Here is an 18,311-nt window from a genome sequence, read left to right on the forward strand (position 1 = left end):
CTAAACATAACCAATGTTTAAAGTATTTTGCACCTTAACGGGACACATTTCACTTTTTCAAGGTCAGTGAATCAAGCTGGAAGGTGACTGGAGAGAAAACAACACATAAGTTCCAGATGTCTCTTCTAAAGCTCTTCTTCCATTAAGGACATGGGCTTTCCCTTTTTGCAAAGTGGAGATGCATGACCGGGCCCAGAGCCACCTCCCTTCCTCACACACGCCATACACATGGACCTTGAACGTCATCTGAACACACAACTCCCACAGAAGTCAGCAAGCACAGGTAAACTCAGCCCTCAGATATTTATTGCATGTCTAGCTCAGCATCACATCATATACCTTGGGCCTGGTCCTACAGCTGCTGCAGTGACCCACTTTCCCTGGGTTCCCCCTGGATGGGATATAACTAATGAACGGTCCCAGAGCTGATCCAGCTTTGATCAATAGGTTCGATGACAAGTCTCCTCAGATCTCTTCCAACACAAATTTTCCTATGGTCCTAATGTACAGGTTCTATGGATCTAACTGCAAGGGTGAAAAAGGGTGGGAGGAAAGATGAGCAGCACAGAGACAGAGGCTAATGTTTAAGCACAGCTGATGACGATTTCTTATCTTTCAAGTATTAGACTGTTTGTGCTAGAAATTCCTACCTCTTCTTCCTGAATGTGACATCAAAATTAAGTAACTGATTTTTGCTAAAGATTTTCCCAGGGATTACTTGTATTCTAGAAGGTGGAAAGACAAGGCAGTAGAACTTTGTTGGAAATAATTTCAGTCCTTATACTCCAAACACACACAAACACAAGAGTTTTTCACCTGAAGTCTGAGCAAATGCCCTGTTTGTCCAGTTGTGGTGTACGTTTTCCTTGGAAATTTGTTAAGAGGTTTACAAACCATTTACTTAATTTGATGTGCCTGTCTGCAAGACAGGGTACACAGTTTTGGGCACGGATTTTTGAACCTAAAGTGAATTGTTTCCTCAGTAACTGGATTCCTTGGAAACAGAAAACTCTCCAAAATAGGTCTTTGCACTGGCAAATATGCACATCTCCGTGAAAGCCTGCGAGTCTGCAGGGCACTGCTCTAGCATTTCAATTGCACTTGGAAAACAAACCTCAAAAAGCCAGAAACTACTGGCTCTTCCCTCTGTGTTTGGTCAGTAGCTCTTTTAATGATTTACAGGAGAAAAGACCTGGCTTTTTTCTGTCCCAAAGCCCTTCTGACTACCTGGATTCCTCAAGATGGAAACACGACCCTGTTATCTTAAATAGATATACGTCTCCTCTGAAAACCCCCCACATATCTACTGTTATCTTGATCTCCCTTCCCTCAGGGCTTCCCCCTCCCACCCCAGACCAGCCCTTCCGCGGCAAGAAGCCGCCCTGGAGCGGACACAAGCCCTTCCCACCCCTTACTTTGGCTCTCAGCTCCTCACCTTGGAAGCCCCGCTGGGCGCAGCCCCCTCGGCGGAGCACAGCGGCAGGGATGGGCCCTGGGCCCCGCCCCGGCTTCCCACCACCACCGCCGCCGCGGGCGGCCGGCTGGAGGAGCGGGGCGCGGGCGGGGGCGGGCGAGGGGCGGGTTAAAAGCGGCGGCAGGTGAGCGGGGAGGGACCTTAAAGCTCCGGGGCGGCGAGGCCGGGGCCGCCCGCTCCGCAGCTACCGGCGGAGCCACGTTGATCGGCGCAGCCTGGCCGCGGCGCCGGGAGCTCCCGGCGAGGTGAGCGCCCCTCAGCAACGGGGCCGCTGAGGCAGGTGAGAGGAAGGACGGAAGGGGCGCGGCGGGGCAGCTCCCACCGGGCAGCTGAGGCCGCACTTGTTGCGGGGCTGGGGCCGCGGCGGCGCCGCCGGGAGCTCTGGTGGCGCTGCCCGCCCGGGAGGGAGCGGTGGGGCCGGGCGCGGAGCCGCCGTGTGTGCTGCCCACCCTGCTCCGGCAGGATTCACCCTGCCCCAGCAGGATTTCCCCTGCTCGACATGGGCCCTCTCCACTTCCCGTCCCCAGCTTGAGCGTGACGGGGAGTGCTCGAAGCCCGCGAGCAGTTTTGGTGGGGAATGCTCGTGTCTCTGTTGGTTACGCGTTTAACTTAGGGCGAAATCTTTATTCACCTCCCAGCAGCTCTCTGTGAGCGCGTTATGTGAAGTACGTACGACCAGCTACGACACCAAGCAAAATCAAGGTTCCTGCAATTACAGGTAATTTGCGACACGCCTACAGATGTTAAGAGAGCTGCGGGAAGGTAAACAGCTTGCATCAGTAAAACTGACAGGTCCTGTGAGTGTCTGATCACACGCTGGAAACATTCCTTAGAATTACAGGGGGAGTAGGAAATGCGGTGTGAGTCAGAAATAAATGTATTTCTGAATATCGGGGCTGGATAAGATCGCACAAAGAATGAGTACTTAGAACCTTAAATAAAACATGAAGGCCGTGCTGGAGTAAGGGCAGGCGTGCTTGCTTAGTGGCTGGTGCTCGCTAGGAGCTGGGCATGTTTTGGGCATGACTGGCTTTTCCGTCATGGGGCTTTCCTAGATTGGGTGTTACTTTCACAGTCTCTCTTGTTGAAGAATCTCTCCCCTGTTCTCAACAGAGAAATTATTTCCTTGTCTTGTATGCCATTAGTTTTCACCATGTGGCCTGAAAATACTCTTGAGACAGCAGACAGTGTTGCAGGAAGGAGGTGGCCTTTTGTTTTAAGAATGGTCTTTTAAACCCAGGTTTTATAACTTTGGTGATTAATGGCTGCATCCTGTATGAAATACTGAGGGTTTGGGTCCAGATTTGGTTTGGGATCACCACAGCGTATGTGTGTACACTGAGTCAAAAGCAGAATCAAATATATTTTCATCCTTAATTTTGTTAAAGGAGTTATGTAATTTTTAACGTTTCTTGGCCTCCAGTGCTTAGCCTGAAAACCCTGTTTGCCAGACACATCCTTTGAGGAGCCCCAGAGAAAAAACAGTAGGCAAGAGGATGTGTGTGCGATTGGGTTAGATCTGCCTTAGAGAGCAAGGCAATGGTGAGACGAGCCTCAGCCTGGAAGAAGTTGGTATGTCCGTGTGTGAACTAGGCATTGCAATGTAAATTTCCAGGCAGGCTTTTCAGCTCATTTCCAGAGCCATGAGGTTACATCTGTACTGCATGTGTCAGTGTTTCTAGGCGACCTCAGATAGTCCCCAGAACTGTCAGTCTCATAATTGGTAGGATTATGTATCTCAGAGCTTAAAAATGGGACCGTGAAACCCCATGAATTAGCATACTTCTCTGGAGAAATTGATTCTGTCCTGACAGGGTCAGTTCTCTCAATTTGCTGAAGCTAGGCCTCTGACAGTTTTGCTGTTTTGCGTCTCTTGATGCGCAACCCAAGTAGATTATTTGGGCAGCCTCATTTATTTTGTGCAAAAAAACTGATCGTACATTGAAAAATGTCTAGCAGGCTATCTTAGTAGCTGGAAAAATAATAGCACTTTGAGTTAAATGTGCAAGTTTGTCACGGTCACTGCATAAACTCCATGGGTACTTGTGGGTAAAGAAGATGCTTTTACAAGTTGAGTATTGTGAACACTTCCAGTTAAATCAGTGGTCCCAGACACTCTGTGAAATAGGAGCATGGGTTGAAGCTGTTTTTTTTCTTTTGATGTTTTCCCTTGTTCTGTTCCTTGCTGATTTTAATTCTTACTTAATGATGACTGAGGAGGTATCTGGAAGGAAAACTGACTCTAACCTGGCTAAATACCAGTTTGTGTAAGGAAAAGCTTGAAGTGATGATATATGAGGTGAGATAACATGCTATCAAAACAGCAAGAATGTAGAAAAAGAGAAGCACATCCTCTGCTGATAAAAGAATGTTGAAACTAATTCTATTCCTTATCGTACACCTGCATTTCTTCCTGTAATAGAGTTTAAAAAGGAAAGTTACTTTGGACTTTACTCTTGATGAATGAAATAACAAAATACATGCTCAAGGAAAGCTACAGTGCACTGTAAAATGTTCGTGTTTATAAGTTTAAGTTGTATGTGAAAGAAGACAGAGGCTTGTTAATTTTAGAGGAAAGGAGAGACTTGTAGAGGGAATGTAGACATCTGGCTAGGTGTAGGGGGATGGAAATAGGAATTATTTAACAGGCTTAAAAGAAAAAGTAACATTAAAAAGTTATTTTGATGACCAGAAGTGGGGTGCAGTATCTCTAAAGCTTTCTTTAAGATATATAGGAAATAGGATGCTTGTATCAGTGGAGACCTAGTCCTCGGGAATTCAGCTTTCTTCCAAAGTAAGAAGCTTTAAGCACGCTTTGAGGGAAAGGCTTACAGGGGAAAATGGCTGAGACAGGCTAAACTCCAGTAGGACTTGTGCTGTCTTGTTATGCCTTCAAGTGTGACCTCTGATTTCCTGTTTTGTACGAGTGGAATGAATTTTGTGCAGAGATGTTCTGGAGGATGGGAATCTCCAGTTACACTTGCAGGCCAGTGAAATAGGTATGAATGTTTCCAAGCATCCTTGGAAAATTACTTAAAACTTATGTGAGGACATGAATATGGGACAGTCATAAGGGTGTCATTGTGGGCAGAAACTGAACCCTTAAATGCTCTTGATATTTAAGTAGCATAATTTTTTAATAACATTTAACTACATACAAATTGGGTCCTAATCTGTTGGATTTCTCTGGATTTCATGCTGGGTTTAATTAGAGCAAAGAATGCCTCCTGTTTTCCTAAACTTGAGTAGAAGGAAAGAACAATGCTTGCAGTGTTCAGACCTGCAACTGTCAGAGGTTTCCTGTTCCTGATTAGTCTTTGCCTGTTCTTGTGTCAAATCAAATATACTGTAATCCCTCTGTTGTGGCTCTTCTCCTCTCCAGTTTCCACTCTGATCTGGAGATAGGTGTTCAGAACAAAGTTTAAGAGCTACTAGAGAGAATTGCACAGGCTTTTGTGATTGGTAGGCTGCTCCTTTGATCTCTTTCAGCTTTTTAGGAAAGAAGTAGAGTTGTTGATATTCTAGAGTCTTCCAGCTGCATACTCCTTGAAGTTTTTAATATACTGCTGTAAAATTAAAATAGCTGGAAGCTACCTATTAAAGGATTTTAGTTGCCAAGGTCTAAGTTCAAAGCTTTGTCTTTTTGCATTTTGAACTCTGCATTAAAGCTATAGCAATGTAGGGAGCTGCATTCTTTTTCAGGTGTCAGAAATATCCTGGATGATTGAATTCAAGCTTGGTGCTTCCAGCTTTGAGCTGTTACTTATCTGTCTTGGTCCATTGAACCTGTGAAGCTTGTAATTGCAGTGGAGCATTTCAGGAGAACAGCCCTGTGAGATGGTGAGACTTTTGTTATCTCTAGTTTAATGTCTGGGAAACTGAGGCATGGGGCAGACTGGCAAATTAGGTAGGAAGTCTGAGCAAGTTAGCAAGTGATTGCTGTAGCCTGTGTACCCACCTTTCTTGGTGAAATGAAAGGGTGCTCTTTTGGAAGATGTTAATCTGTATTTATTAGAAGCTTTCTTGCTTCAGCCTTGACAGTGCTGCTGTTCTTGTAGTACAGCACCAAAACTAGCTCAGCAATAGGAATAACAAAATCTACACACTGGCAATTAAGTGCTTGCTGTAAACTAGATGCCAGGTTGGCAGGGTGATGCAAAACTGCTGAAACCCAGACTAGTGTGTGCTTCAAATCTGAGTAATGACACAGTATTATGCAGCTCTAGGATGCCTCGGTGCTGGTTATCACCTCCCCCTATGAGCCCCTGCTCCAGTGCAGCTGTTGAGATCAACACCTGAAAGGAAAGTTATCTTAGCAGCACATTTGAATGCATGTTGGACCTCAACATGCAACAGTACTTCTTGTGTGAAGTTGGGTCATAAAATAATTTTGGTAATGATTTTACATCTGTTAGTTTAGATGTTCTGAAGCTTTTCTGTGGCAACAGTTCTGCATTAAACTGCTTCTCTTGGGTATGCGAGTTGCCTTTGTTCCCAGCTGGGGGGGTAAGCAGGGACACTTGACACCAGTGCTTTTTGGCTTAAAGATTATCTTGGTTAACACATTCCCACATGGGATAAAGTGACATTTTTCTTGGCAGTCTGCTGATCTTTTATCAGTATCCAAAGGCACTGCTGAAAGTGGTGGAAAGTCACCCCAAACTGGTAACTCCTGGTACACTGTACACTAAAATTCTGATGGAAGTGGAGTCATTGTGAATACCCTCTAAATTTCTGTGTAAATCCAGTACAGTAAATAAACTGGCATCCAAACTGAAGGTGAGAAGGGTATAATCATAGTCTGAATTTGTGCATAAATTAGAGGTCTGTGGACCTCTTCTTAAATAGGACTCCTAGATGTTCCTGTAGCATAAGTAGATACTGTCACACTTGCTTGTGACTACTTTTTTTTTCTTGCTTGATAATATCCTTTAGCACAAGCACCATATATGCATATGATAGAGACATATCTTCTGTTGCTTTTACATCTTCACTGTAGTCCAGCTGCGGATTTAGCCGCTGAGTAATGAATTTCCAGTATAACAGTCTTTAACAAAGGAAAATGGTGTCTGTTAACAAGCCGGCTGTACTCATAAACAGGGGAGCTCAGTGATGATTGTCCTCTGTGTTGTGAATTGCAGGGCTTTTCACTGGGTGTGTGCACCGTGCACACACGTAGGCTTACAGGAGCTGGCTTTAAAGTAGAAGGCAGTATAGCCGTGGCAGCACAGAGCTCAAAATACTGCCCATGAGCTGTAGAACTACAGAAGGCATTAAGCTGTAGTTCTTCTCTTGCTGCTGTCTAGCTTACAGGGAAGGGAAAGACCCGACAAACCAACAACAAAAAAACCAAACCCCAAATGAACACCTGCTTATGTGGCTATGTTGTGTGATCATACAGAACTATTTCCCTTGTAACTTAACTTTTCAGTCAAGCCTGGTGACCTTTTATCATTGTTTTTAACTGTAACAACCATATCCCACTGTGGTCCTCTAATTGTTGAATGAAACAGAAGGTGCTGCTGGTAGTAGAACAGGTATCTATGTGGAGACTTGGAAAAGCTTATTTTCATGCCCAGTTGTAATTTTTGTGAAGGAGAATTTAACATTTAACATCTCCCCTGTTAGAAATTATTCTAAATGCTTAGTTACTCAACCTTGCTAACTTCAGCTGTTTTCTTTTCTTCGCAGTTTCTTCCTTTATAACCAATCCCTATCCTCATTCCTACTTAATATTTTTTCCCCAAAATTCACCTAAGCTTTCATGTCTTTAACGTGTTCTTGTAGAGTCTGTACCAGCAAACTAGGTAAGTCCTTGGCTCTCTACATACTATTCTTTCTGTAAGCATTTGGCAGGATTTGCTCACATAGAAATAGTATCTGGACTGGCCCTATTAAAATAGGACTTACCAACCCATTAAAGGGATGTCATTTTTCTGCTTTCTTCTCCTTTGGCCTGCAGGACAGTTAATATTTTACTTGCTGGTGAAAAGGAAAGCAAGTATTTGAAAGAAAGATAATCAAACCTATGATCAAGGTTCTAGCTTTTGAGTGAGTAAAGAGTAAATGAGCCATCACATCAGTACAGGTGGTTTTAGTAGTGTGAAGGGCCATACTTGGCTAACTTAAATTCTGCTTGGATCACTGTGTCTGTTGGAGAGGGGAGGACACTTTGGCACTGTCTGAATGGCCTTTACTGGATCCTCTTAAGTTGCATTGAGGGGAACTGTTTAAAGCCAGCTAGTAGGAAACACTGTGGCCAAAGTATTTGGATGGCATTCAGGCTGCCTGGATATGGCACTACAATATTTCAAGGCGAAGGTAGTGAGACTTCACTGGTGTCTGATCAGTGCCTGTAGCTCTCTGGAGTAGTCCACAAGTCATATGACTCCCCACCAATGTCAAAACAAGCCTGAGAGGGGCAAGAAGGGGCAAAGGTTGGTGACTTGCTCAGCAAGCGGTGGGAAGAACCAATGGATGGTGGCAGGAGGAGCTGAAGAGACAGCTGGAAGATTTGGTAAGGTGTGTGGGAAGGGTGAAGGGAGGAGTGTTTGGGCAGATAGGAAAGACAGACTTTTTTGGAAAGGAGAGGAGATGTAACCAGGAGACTGGACAAAAGACTGCCTCTTCAAAGTGTGGTGGCTTTTTTTCTTCTTTCTTGATCCAGATACAGACATGTCTTTGCTAGACTTGAAGCACAGATTTTTGGCTTAACAAGCACAATATACTGTCAGGGAATATGGAGCAAGTCAGATGAAGAGGAGTGTTGCCAATGCCTTTTTCCTGCTGACTGCTCATTCTTACCCATGCTTTGCAATTTGCAGCCTGGGGGTTTTGTTGTTGTTGTTGGTTTTTTGGGGTTTTTTTTTGCCTTTTTTTTTTGTTTGGTTGGTTTTTTCTTTTTAATGTAGCTGTCCTTTTCAGATGATCTGTGGGTCTGTACTGTTAAGCATATTGATAAAATGGGTTAGGTTTGAAAAAACCAAACCAAACATACTAGTCCTAGGAAGAACTTATGGACAAGTTGTCTGCTTTATAATGCACCTCCACAAAGTCACAGGACGTGAGCTGTAGAGTGACCTTAGCAGAAAACAGAACTGGGGAGCTTCTTGAGCTAACTACACACTGGAGAACTTGTATTTTGAATCTCCTTCTGCACAGGGAGGAGGAAACAAATCCATGTGAAGTTATAACAACATGACAGCCCTACTGGTGTGCAGCGGGATGTGAAGCTAAGAAACTGAGCTTATGAGGAGCAGATATATAGGTTTCACTTCACAACCTTTTCACTCTAAGAAGATGGTTGACAGGCAGGGAGAAGATGGAATGACTGAGAAGAAAATAAGGATTCTGGTGGAGTTACAGGATAGGTGGATAATGTGTGTAATACCACTGTTTGCCTGGTGCCAGTCTTCTACAGGATTTATTTTCAAATGTTCATAAGTATTTCTGGTCATAGTATTTAGTTGTAGTGTCATTCTATAAGTACTGTAATTGCCATATGTGTGTAATAGTAACCAAGAACACTAAAAAGTTGTAACTGTCCCTTTGTTTAGCAATGCAATAATTGCAAAGGAAAATTCTGAAAGAATTTTCATCAATCAGATGACAGAAAAGGAGTGGAAAGAAAAAAAATCCAGCTGATATGTTTAGTAAGGATCTCTGGTATTAAGGGTCTTTCCTCTGTCCTCATAGGGTTGTTAACTCTAGAGACTCTCTAGAGAGTAACTGTATGCTCATGGAAAAAGAATCTTTCTTCTTGGAAAAAATAACCTAGTAGGATAGCAAGGTAAATCTGTTTGTGTGGTTTCAGTCACATAAAGAGGAAATAACCTATACAGATTGTACATCCTGAAGGAGACTCAGGAAAAGTTCTCTCCAGTCTGGAGGAGATCTTGGATCTTGACCTTGGTTTTCACCTCCTGGAGTATAACCCTACACAGTCAACCAGCAGGATCTGAGTTTATAGAACTAGTGAAGGGAGATTACATTTAAATCCCAGTAACTCAAGGAAAAGATACCATTGTGTTGCGTAACAATTAGATGTCCTCATTTTCTCTGAGCTGTTGTGTACTTTGACTGATACTCAGTCAATGCATGTGGCCTACTGATTATATGTATCTCACTGTAAACCAGGAAGGTTTTTGACATATACTCAGAATGGGAGCGTGACGTGGAAGACAACTACAAAATAGTGTCATCATGTTCTTCCTCATGCGGTGTGATCCAGCTCAGTCAGGAAAATCTTGTGATTGATAGGATGACCTTTGCTTTTTAAAGCAACTTTGAAAAGATGATTTTGTTTATTGGTGCCTTGTGCTGTAAATGCCAAAGAAATATGTGCTCTGAGATAGAAACAAATTAACAAAGTTGTGAAATAAAAACCTTCATGAGCAATTTCAAAATCAAGAGATCTATGAGCACTCTTACAGGGTCCTGGCTGATAGGCAAAAGAAGTGCCAGTTTCTTGAATACACAGTAGTTTGCAAACTAATTTTCTGTAAATCTATCTGAAGTGGAGGGGTGTGGGAAGATGGGCTGGAATGCCTCTGAATGCTCTCTGTGGAAAGCTGTTTGTGAAAGCTGCAAAAACTCAGACAATTGTGGTGGTCCTGAGGAGACCAAAAGGTGACATCCCTAATTCATTACAGTCATAGTACTTTGAAACTCACCTGCTGGAAACTATTTTCTTCTGTTGAAAAAGTCTCTGAGCTACTTGCTAGCATGTCTGAACTCTTCAAATTTTGACTATAGGACTCTCCCAGCCCCTGAAATATCCCCCCTAATCTAGGACTAATGAAGTCTGTGTTATGAGAGGAAGAAAACTCCAACCTGACATGCATTCACAATGGAGGAGTCCTTATCCACTTTTCCTAGGCCCTTTTTGTAGTTAGTGGAAAGAAAAGCAATTTTGGAATGAGTCTTAAGCATTGATTTTAAATGTCCAGCTCGAGATGGATAATGACCAGGATTTTACCTTCATTGCTTCAAGCTATTGTGGAGTTTGCTTTGACTAAGAATGCAGTCACACTTTTTAAACTGATGAATGCAGGTTATCTAGACCTTCTCATGGAAGGTGCAGAGCATCAGCAGTAGTTGCTTAAGGTCTGTCTTTATTGCAGTAATGTACTCAAATCATTATTTACACTCTAAAGATAAGGATAAACCAATTGGCTTTGATTTATATAGGAATGCTGTCTAACATGTAGTTTTTTAACATAACATCTACCTTACTTTTGGCTGATATCTTCTATAATTTTGTTACTGTTATCAAGCTACTAAAAGTTGTATCTTTTCATTTAAGGCTGTGTTCATCATTTTCCCATCTGTCTTTCTTACTTAATGTGGCATTGGCAAATACACCTAGGTGCCATGTGTGTAATCCAGTGTGAAATACTACTTGCTGATATGTGATTAAGTTATCATGTATGACTAGTTGTAGGTAAGCCCACTGCGTCAACAAAGCGTTACCACAGCCGGTGAATGTGCTGCAATTATGATATTGCCTTTATTTTAAACCATATGCTTGCTGGTATTTGTTTCCTGTCTTGATTAATCTTAGTTTTATTTATTTGTCTTGTTTTAGGTCTGAGTATTGAAACAAGACAATGGATTGGGGAGCTCTGCATACCATTTTGGGAGGTGTAAATAAGCACTCCACCAGTATTGGGAAGATATGGCTCACAGTCCTCTTCATCTTCCGTATCATGATCCTGGTTGTGGCTGCAGAGACAGTCTGGGGAGATGAACAAGATGACTTTGTCTGCAACACACTTCAGCCTGGCTGCAAAAATGTTTGCTACGATCACTTTTTCCCCATCTCTCACATCAGACTCTGGGCCCTGCAGCTGATCTTTGTCTCCACACCTGCGCTGCTGGTGGCCATGCATGTGGCTTACAGGAGGCATGAGAAGAAAAGGCAGTTCAGAAAAGGAGACCAGAAATGTGAATTCAAGGACATTGAAGAAATTAGGAAACAGAGGTTTCGTATTGAGGGCCCCTTGTGGTGGACATACACCAGCAGCATCTTTTTCAGACTGGTCTTTGAAGCTGTCTTCATGTACGCATTTTATTTCATGTACGATGGGTTCCGAATGCCTCGCTTAATGAAGTGTAATGCCTGGCCCTGCCCCAACACTGTAGACTGCTTTGTTTCCCGACCTACTGAAAAGACCGTGTTCACTATTTTCATGATTGCTGTGTCCAGCATTTGCATTCTTTTAAATGTGGCTGAATTTTGTTACTTACTGGCAAAGTTTTTCCTCAGAAGGTCTAAAAACGCTGGAAATTCGAAACAGCAGCCCAACCATGAGAATAAGGAAGAAACCAAACAAAATGAAATGAATGAGTTAATATCTGATAGCTGCCAGAACACAGTTATAGGGTTTACAAGTAGCTAAGGTGGTGCCAGTGCTGATGTTCACTCTTTTTGGAGTGAATGTTTTATTTAAAGGCTGCAAATGAAATTTGTTGTATGAAACGAAGCTGGGTGAGGTTTTGATGTGTAGTGTCAGATGTCGAGTAGGTACATGTCTGGGAAAAGTCAGGGCAGCCTGAACACGTGAAAATTGTGTGAGGATTAAATAGGAAGATACACTTTCCTGTGACTACCCTTACAAGCTGACTATGACAAGTGGGAAGCCCACTGCTACCTTCATGCTGACACAGCTCCTGAAAACTAAATGCAACAGCAATAAGAACAAAACTCTTTCCAAGCTAGGTATTCTAGTATTGCAAGATGTTTTGTAATAGTGATAGTTTTTACTTGTGAACTGATGATTAAACTATTTTTCTAAAATCTAAGATTCCATGTTACTTAAGGTGTTATAGTACACAACTGACTGTGTTTTATTTCTTAACCAGGCATATGCAGATGAACCCTGTAATACCATATTCATAGGGAGGAGACAGCAATAGGCTACATACACCTTCACAGCTTTGCAAGTGCTGCTTGAGTCTGGGCAGGTAGCTTGAGACGCTTGCATACACACTGCTGGCTGTAGGGGAAGTGTTTGAAAACCTGCCAGTGTGGACAACTGAGGTACCTAGATTCTGAGTTCTGCAAACTCCTGCCTAAAAACAGCACAAGAATATAGTTACAGCCTATGTAGACTTGTTTAAACAACTAGCAGACCTGGTGGTCTTACCAATCTCTTAATTGCATACTGTCAGTTTTATAGCAACTTACATAAGTTTATGTAGATGTTTTTTTCTCTAATGTATTAGCTGTTTCTTTATACTGTATCACATCGTGGAATTTTTTTTGGTTTTGATTTGTTTGCTTTTTTGTAGTAGACTGATGGTGCTGTTATGAGACTAGAGTCTGTCTGGTTTCAAGGACATGGAAAAGTATTCCTGGAAATGAAGCGAGTCTTCTGAATAAAAGGCAAACACTTTAACCTTTCTTAGTGAAGTGAGAGTCTATATGTGAATGCTAGGCGATATTTTAAGTAGGAGCTTACAAAAATCTTTTTCAAGTAGAGACTCTACATCCAAAATGCACATAACCCCTAGGCACCTCTCATTCCCATCCAGGGTATTGATGCCCTAATTCTGTTGTCCATATTTTAATGGAGATACACAGGAAACTCTGAGTGCATGGCAGTATGTGGCTGTGGGAGGGGTGTGCTTGTGAAAGCAGGGGAACCTGAAAGTCAGAGGTGGGTGCAATGCAAAACAGCTGTATTGTCTTGTGTGCTTCCTGTTTTGGGCCACTTATCACCACCATGGATGCACTGACCTTGGTAGAACTAAGTTTTGGGGGTTGGTTTGTTTGTTGTCATTTTACAAATGGATTGGCCTCACTATTTTTCTATAATGGAACTATTCTTCCAAGGTGGAGAACAAAGAGCAGGTATCCTTAGGAGCAGATATTGCAGAGTGCCCTTTTCCTCATGCTGTTGTATCACACTTCTTACAGGTGCTAGCACAGCTCTGTATGCATCCTGAAGGAGGGCCAGGTGTCCATGCTGTAAGAGGGCTTCAGTGGGTTGGATGTTTCATTTATGACTAGTAAAACCCTAACAGGGAGGAGGCACAAGCAACAGGAGAGAGAAAATACCTAGAGTCAGCTCTGTCCCTGCATGAGGGCCTGAGCTGAGCCCTGCCATTTATCTATTCTCTTCCACTGGCAAACTCCTGATCTTTCCTGCCTTCACAGCATATGTTCTTTTTTAATCACTGTTGTGAAAAGAAATTGCTGCTAGTCTTCTGAATGTGTCTACCAGCAAGGTTGAGGAAAAAGTATACACAACTATAGTGTACTAGTGTTTATTATTCTCTCTGCAGATTTAAGGAAGCTGATCCCTTAGGGTGAGGAAGGTGGGTGCTCAGGCTGTACCTTGCTGGATCACTCCCCAGGCTGCCCAGGTGCACAAGCAGAGTGGTGGTTCCAGGGTGTGAAGATACAGCTACTTCTCTTCCAGGACTGTGTTTCATGGAACAACTTGAGACTCGACTTTCATGTGGGACATTTGTGGATCACATACCATATTGTCAATACAAATGGAGATCAGTTAATAATTATGCCTGACCGTGTCTTACCTCCTTAGTGATCAATTTGAAATAGCCCTATGCTGCATGCCAATAAACCTGTGAAACACCTTGAGGTAGATATGTTTTCCTCAAATGGAAGAGGGGTAGTTTTTCTTGGTCTATGATAAATGCAGGCCTGTAAAATCCCAAATGGGGATATGATGATAGCTCTCTCTGTGGTTTTTCTTTTCCTGCTCATAAGTTTTCAAACAGTGAGTTCTATTCCAGCAGTTAGGTTTTTTCCTAGAATGTCAGTTCCATGACTGTTTTTCTTTTCATCCTGGCTAAGTGGGCAAAGTTTCAATGAAGAAATTGGTTGTCTGCAGTCCTTTGTAGGCCAGCACAAGTCTGTGTGTGGCCATGCTGTAAATGGATTTGGGTTGGCTGGACATTTCCTGTGTGGTAGCAGGACCTGGTAAGGTGCAGTCTGGCAACACTGCCCTGTTGCTGTGGTGTCCTGGCAGCCAGATGGGTCGGGAACAAATGTGCAAGTCCCATCGAATCTGCACCAAGTGCAGCTGTAAATCAGAGCCAGAGCTGATCCAAGGCTTCACTAGCACTGAGCTATTGACCACCTCAGCAGACAAGACCAGTTGTGACTGATGTGTTTGGCTGAAATATTTCTCATTCTATGTACAATCCTCATTATGAACACTCTCCTGTGAAATATCCCTGATTTCTGTTACTGCCAAGGTTAAGTCCCTGACAGTTTCAGTGCTCTCTTTAACTTATTCCTAGTAGATGGCACCATGATAAAATGACAGCTTTAGTGACTTATTTCTCCAAGTCAGCTTCCCCCTGCCTGCTGCGTTTTGTGGCCTCAGTAGAGGGGGCAGCTGTGTTTAGTAGGGTCAAGTTAACCCTTTCTGCTGGGAAAAGCTGAGCTGTTTTTCTTGGTTTCCAATTCCTGTGCCTTTCCCTTCTGGCTGAGGCTGTTCTGAACTGCAAAGCATGCCTGCCCCCAGACATTCTCTGTGCTTGCCCTTGCTCCTGCCCTGCAACCATCCCTCTGGGAGATGGTCTCCCCAGCCCTCTAACTCTCTAGTGACTGGGTTATACTGTACTGGCACCACCATCCTCCCATGGTAGTTCAGCCAGTTTTCTCTGATGGAGGCTGGCTCAACAGTCTGCCCATCCCTGCTGCTGTTCCCCACCCTGTGATTTCTCCTTTGTTATGCCTGGGGCAGAGATTGCTTAGATTGGTTTTGATGCCAAACAATTAATCAGAGCCTCTGGAAAAGCTCTCTTGCAAATTCCGTGCATCCCCTCCCACCTTCTTGTCTTGCTGTCCTTTCAATAGGCAGGAGCTCTGACTGCCTACAAGTGCAGCAGCACTGGCTGCTGGACTCTGTTCCTGTTATGCACCATGGCCCTTGACTCCAGCAGCCTGCTCCATCCTTCTCTCTCCCTCTCAGCCCAGCCCCCTTGCAACTTTGACTCTGTTTTTCCATTGACCTAGGCCCATCCCAGCAACCTTGAATGCCAAAGATCTAAAAGCAAACGAGACCAGCTGTGGGATAGTCTGAACTCACTCTCCTCCTTTTGCACACTCAGGTTGCCTCCCCTATGCCAGGTGCTGCAGCCATGAGCTCTTTGCTGCCAGGTTAGAGTCACTTTGGCTCCCCAGCCCTTTTTGTGGTGTGTGTTGTGTCAGCCCAGTGCCTCAGCCACCCTTGCCCTGCAAGAACGTGCTGGGAAGCACTGCCACAGCCAACATGAGGCAGACCCCTGCTCCTAACTGCCTGCTATGTTTTTCTATTGCCACTGTTATCTCTATTCCCCTTACCAAGCCAAAGCTGTATTACAATCCTGCTGAAATAAATCTTTCATAGAATTATAGAATAGTTTGGGTTGGAAGAGATCTTGAGAGGTCATCTAGTACAACCCCATTGCAATGAGCAGGGGATCTTCATCTAGATAATTTGCTCAGAGTCCCATCCAACATGACCCTGAATCTTTCTAGTGATGGGGCATCTACCATCTCTCTGAGCAACCTGTTCCAGTGTTTCACCGCCTTCACTGTAAAAAATGTCATCCTTCTATCTATCTAGTCTGAATCTGCCCTCCTTTAGTTTAAAACCATTATCCTTGTCCTATTGTAACAAGCCCTGCTAAAAAGTTCATCATCATCTTTCTCATAAGCTCCTTTTAAGTACTAAAAGGCTGCAAAAAGGTCTCCTTGGAGCTTTCCTTCTCCAGGCTGAACAACCTTAATTCTTTCAACCTGTCTTCACAGGAAAGACCTTCCATTCCTCTGATCATTTTTGTGGCCCTCCCCTAGACCGACTCCAACAGGTCCACACCTTTGCTGTTCTGAAGACTTCAGAGCTGGATCTAGCACTGCAGGTGGGCTCTGAGCAGAGCAGAGGGGCAGAATCCCCTCCCTGGCCCTGCTCCCACGCTGCTTTGGATGCAGCCCAGGACACCATTGGCTTCTGGGCTGTGAGAGCACACTGACAGCTCGTGTCCAGTCTCTCACCCACTAGCACCACCAAGTCCTCTGCAGGGCTTCTCTCAATCCCTTCATCCTATGGATACTTAGGGTTGCCCTGACCCAGGCTGGCTTTGTTGAACTTTGTGAGGTTCCTATGGGCCCACTTCTTGAGCTTGTCCAGGTCCCTCAGGTGTGTCATTTGAAAACTTGTTGAGGGTATACTTAATCCCATTGTGTATTTCTGATATCACTGATGGAGACATTACAGAATATTCTGAGTTGGAAGAGACCCACAAGGTCCATGGAGTTCAACTCTTAAGTGAATGGCCCATATGCAAACAGACCACCTTGGTGTTAGTAGCATTATGCTCTAACCAACTGAGACAATCTCAGTGGCTCAAATTAAAGGTCATATGGTTTCAAACCACCTGCCATGGCAGAGGAAAGGGGATTTTAAACTGTCTGGTCCAAATATGGAGGTGGTCCCTGAGGGACACCACTTTGTACCAATTTCTATTGGGACATTCAACCACTGACCACTCCTTTTTGGATATGATCATCCCAACCTATTCCTCATCTACTGAACAGCATACCCATTAAATCCACCTCTCCATTTCAGAGAGAAGGATGTTGTGAGTGGACTGTGCCAAAGGCCTTACAGAAATGCAGGTAAATGACACCTGTAGCCCTTCCCTAGTCACCCCATCACAGAAGGCCTCTGGGTCAGTCCTGCAGGACCTGCCCTTGGTGAAGCTGTGCTGGCTGTTTCAAATTACCTCCCTGTCCTCCATGTGCCCTAGCACAGCTGTGTTCTCAGAGAGCATGGCCTCTGAAGGCAGAGGGATTGTCGGGATGAGATCCTACCCCACACTGGCCACTGCTGTCCCCACAGGTGGGCCCATGAGCAGAGACCATCTCCACCACAGCAAACTTCTGTGTAGGGACATTGCATGAGCTGCAGTGAGAGCGTGACTGGTGTGGCAGCCTTTCCCCTGCCAGAGGCAGTGTCTACGCCCCTTTCCCTGAAGAGCCCTGCCTTGTCAGGCTTGTACTTCTCAGCTTAGGCATGTAAAGGTGAATGGCCTCCTCTTCAACTTCCACAGAAGCTAAAAATCATCTTCACAAAAAAAGATGGGGGTGGAGTGCAAACAAAATTTCTGCAGGTTCCCACCTGGTCGACCCCACACCCCTGACACTGTTCTGGAGTACAACAGCTTCTCCAGCACGCACACAGAGCCAGGTGGCTCGGGTGGACTTCTCCAGAAAGCAGCACCCAACGCTGTGATTGACACACAAAGCAATGGACAGGTGGGTCCGTGGGAGGAAAAGGCAGGGAGAGGTTCTTGCAGAGCCCTGACTCAGCCATCAAGTCCCAGCAAGGGCCCCAGTCAGCACCCTGTCTCATCCCTAGCAGGAGGAGTATGGACAGGAGTGCCACTCCCTGCACCTTGTCACCATGGCCACCTCCTGCCTGAGCTGCTAGGACACCCATCAATGCCAGAATTTGCACTTCAGCCTCCCCACCCTGCCAATGCTCTGAACATCAGGTTGGGCCTTTCTGCAAGCTTGTAGATATTTCAGATCCAAAGCTCCTCACTGTCACTCAGTAAATCCCTGTTGATTCCAAGCAGGCTTGGGCCGGGCCCTTAGGAAGGGTGTAACTCCTTAAAAACACTGCAATACCACCCAGACACTTTCTGCACTCCCCTTTTGCAACACCAGTCCCATTTCACACAGCAGCTATTACCTGCTGGCAGCAGATCTCCACATTGGATTCATAATTCCTGCCAGCAGTGATGGCGCCCTGGTGCTGGGCAGGCTGAAGAGCCTACACTGACGTGTGGTCATGCTCCCACAGCCACTTCAGCC

General features: G+C 44.5%; 1 protein-coding gene across 3 annotated transcripts; it reads left to right on the forward strand.

Moving 5' to 3' along the window:
* Positions 1-1,617: 1,617 nt before the first annotated feature.
* Positions 1,618-12,872, forward strand: LOC115903922 (gap junction beta-6 protein). Of its 3 annotated transcripts, none has more exons than XM_030948827.1 (3): positions 1,618-1,754; positions 2,113-2,192; positions 11,061-12,872. In XM_030948827.1, the coding sequence occupies exon 3, from the start codon at positions 11,083-11,085 to the stop codon at positions 11,872-11,874; it is 792 nt and encodes a 263-aa protein (XP_030804687.1). In that variant the 5' UTR covers positions 1,618-1,754; positions 2,113-2,192; positions 11,061-11,082; the 3' UTR covers positions 11,875-12,872. The 3 variants fall into 3 exon arrangements, with proteins under 3 accessions (XP_030804687.1, XP_030804698.1, XP_030804708.1); XM_030948838.1 differs by having other exon boundaries at positions 2,116-2,192; XM_030948848.1 differs by lacking the exon at positions 2,113-2,192 and having other exon boundaries at positions 1,634-1,754.
* Positions 12,873-18,311: the final 5,439 nt, after the last annotated feature.

Source organism: Camarhynchus parvulus, chromosome 1, assembly GCF_901933205.1.
Source record: "Camarhynchus parvulus chromosome 1, STF_HiC, whole genome shotgun sequence".
NCBI classification, from domain to species: Eukaryota; Metazoa; Chordata; class Aves; order Passeriformes; family Thraupidae; genus Camarhynchus; species Camarhynchus parvulus.

What these genes read in the sequence shown, in the direction of transcription:
- LOC115903922 (XM_030948827.1), top strand. Translation starts at nt 11,083, where the DNA reads ATGGATTGGGGAGCTCTGCATACCATTTTGGGAGGTGTAAATAAGCAC.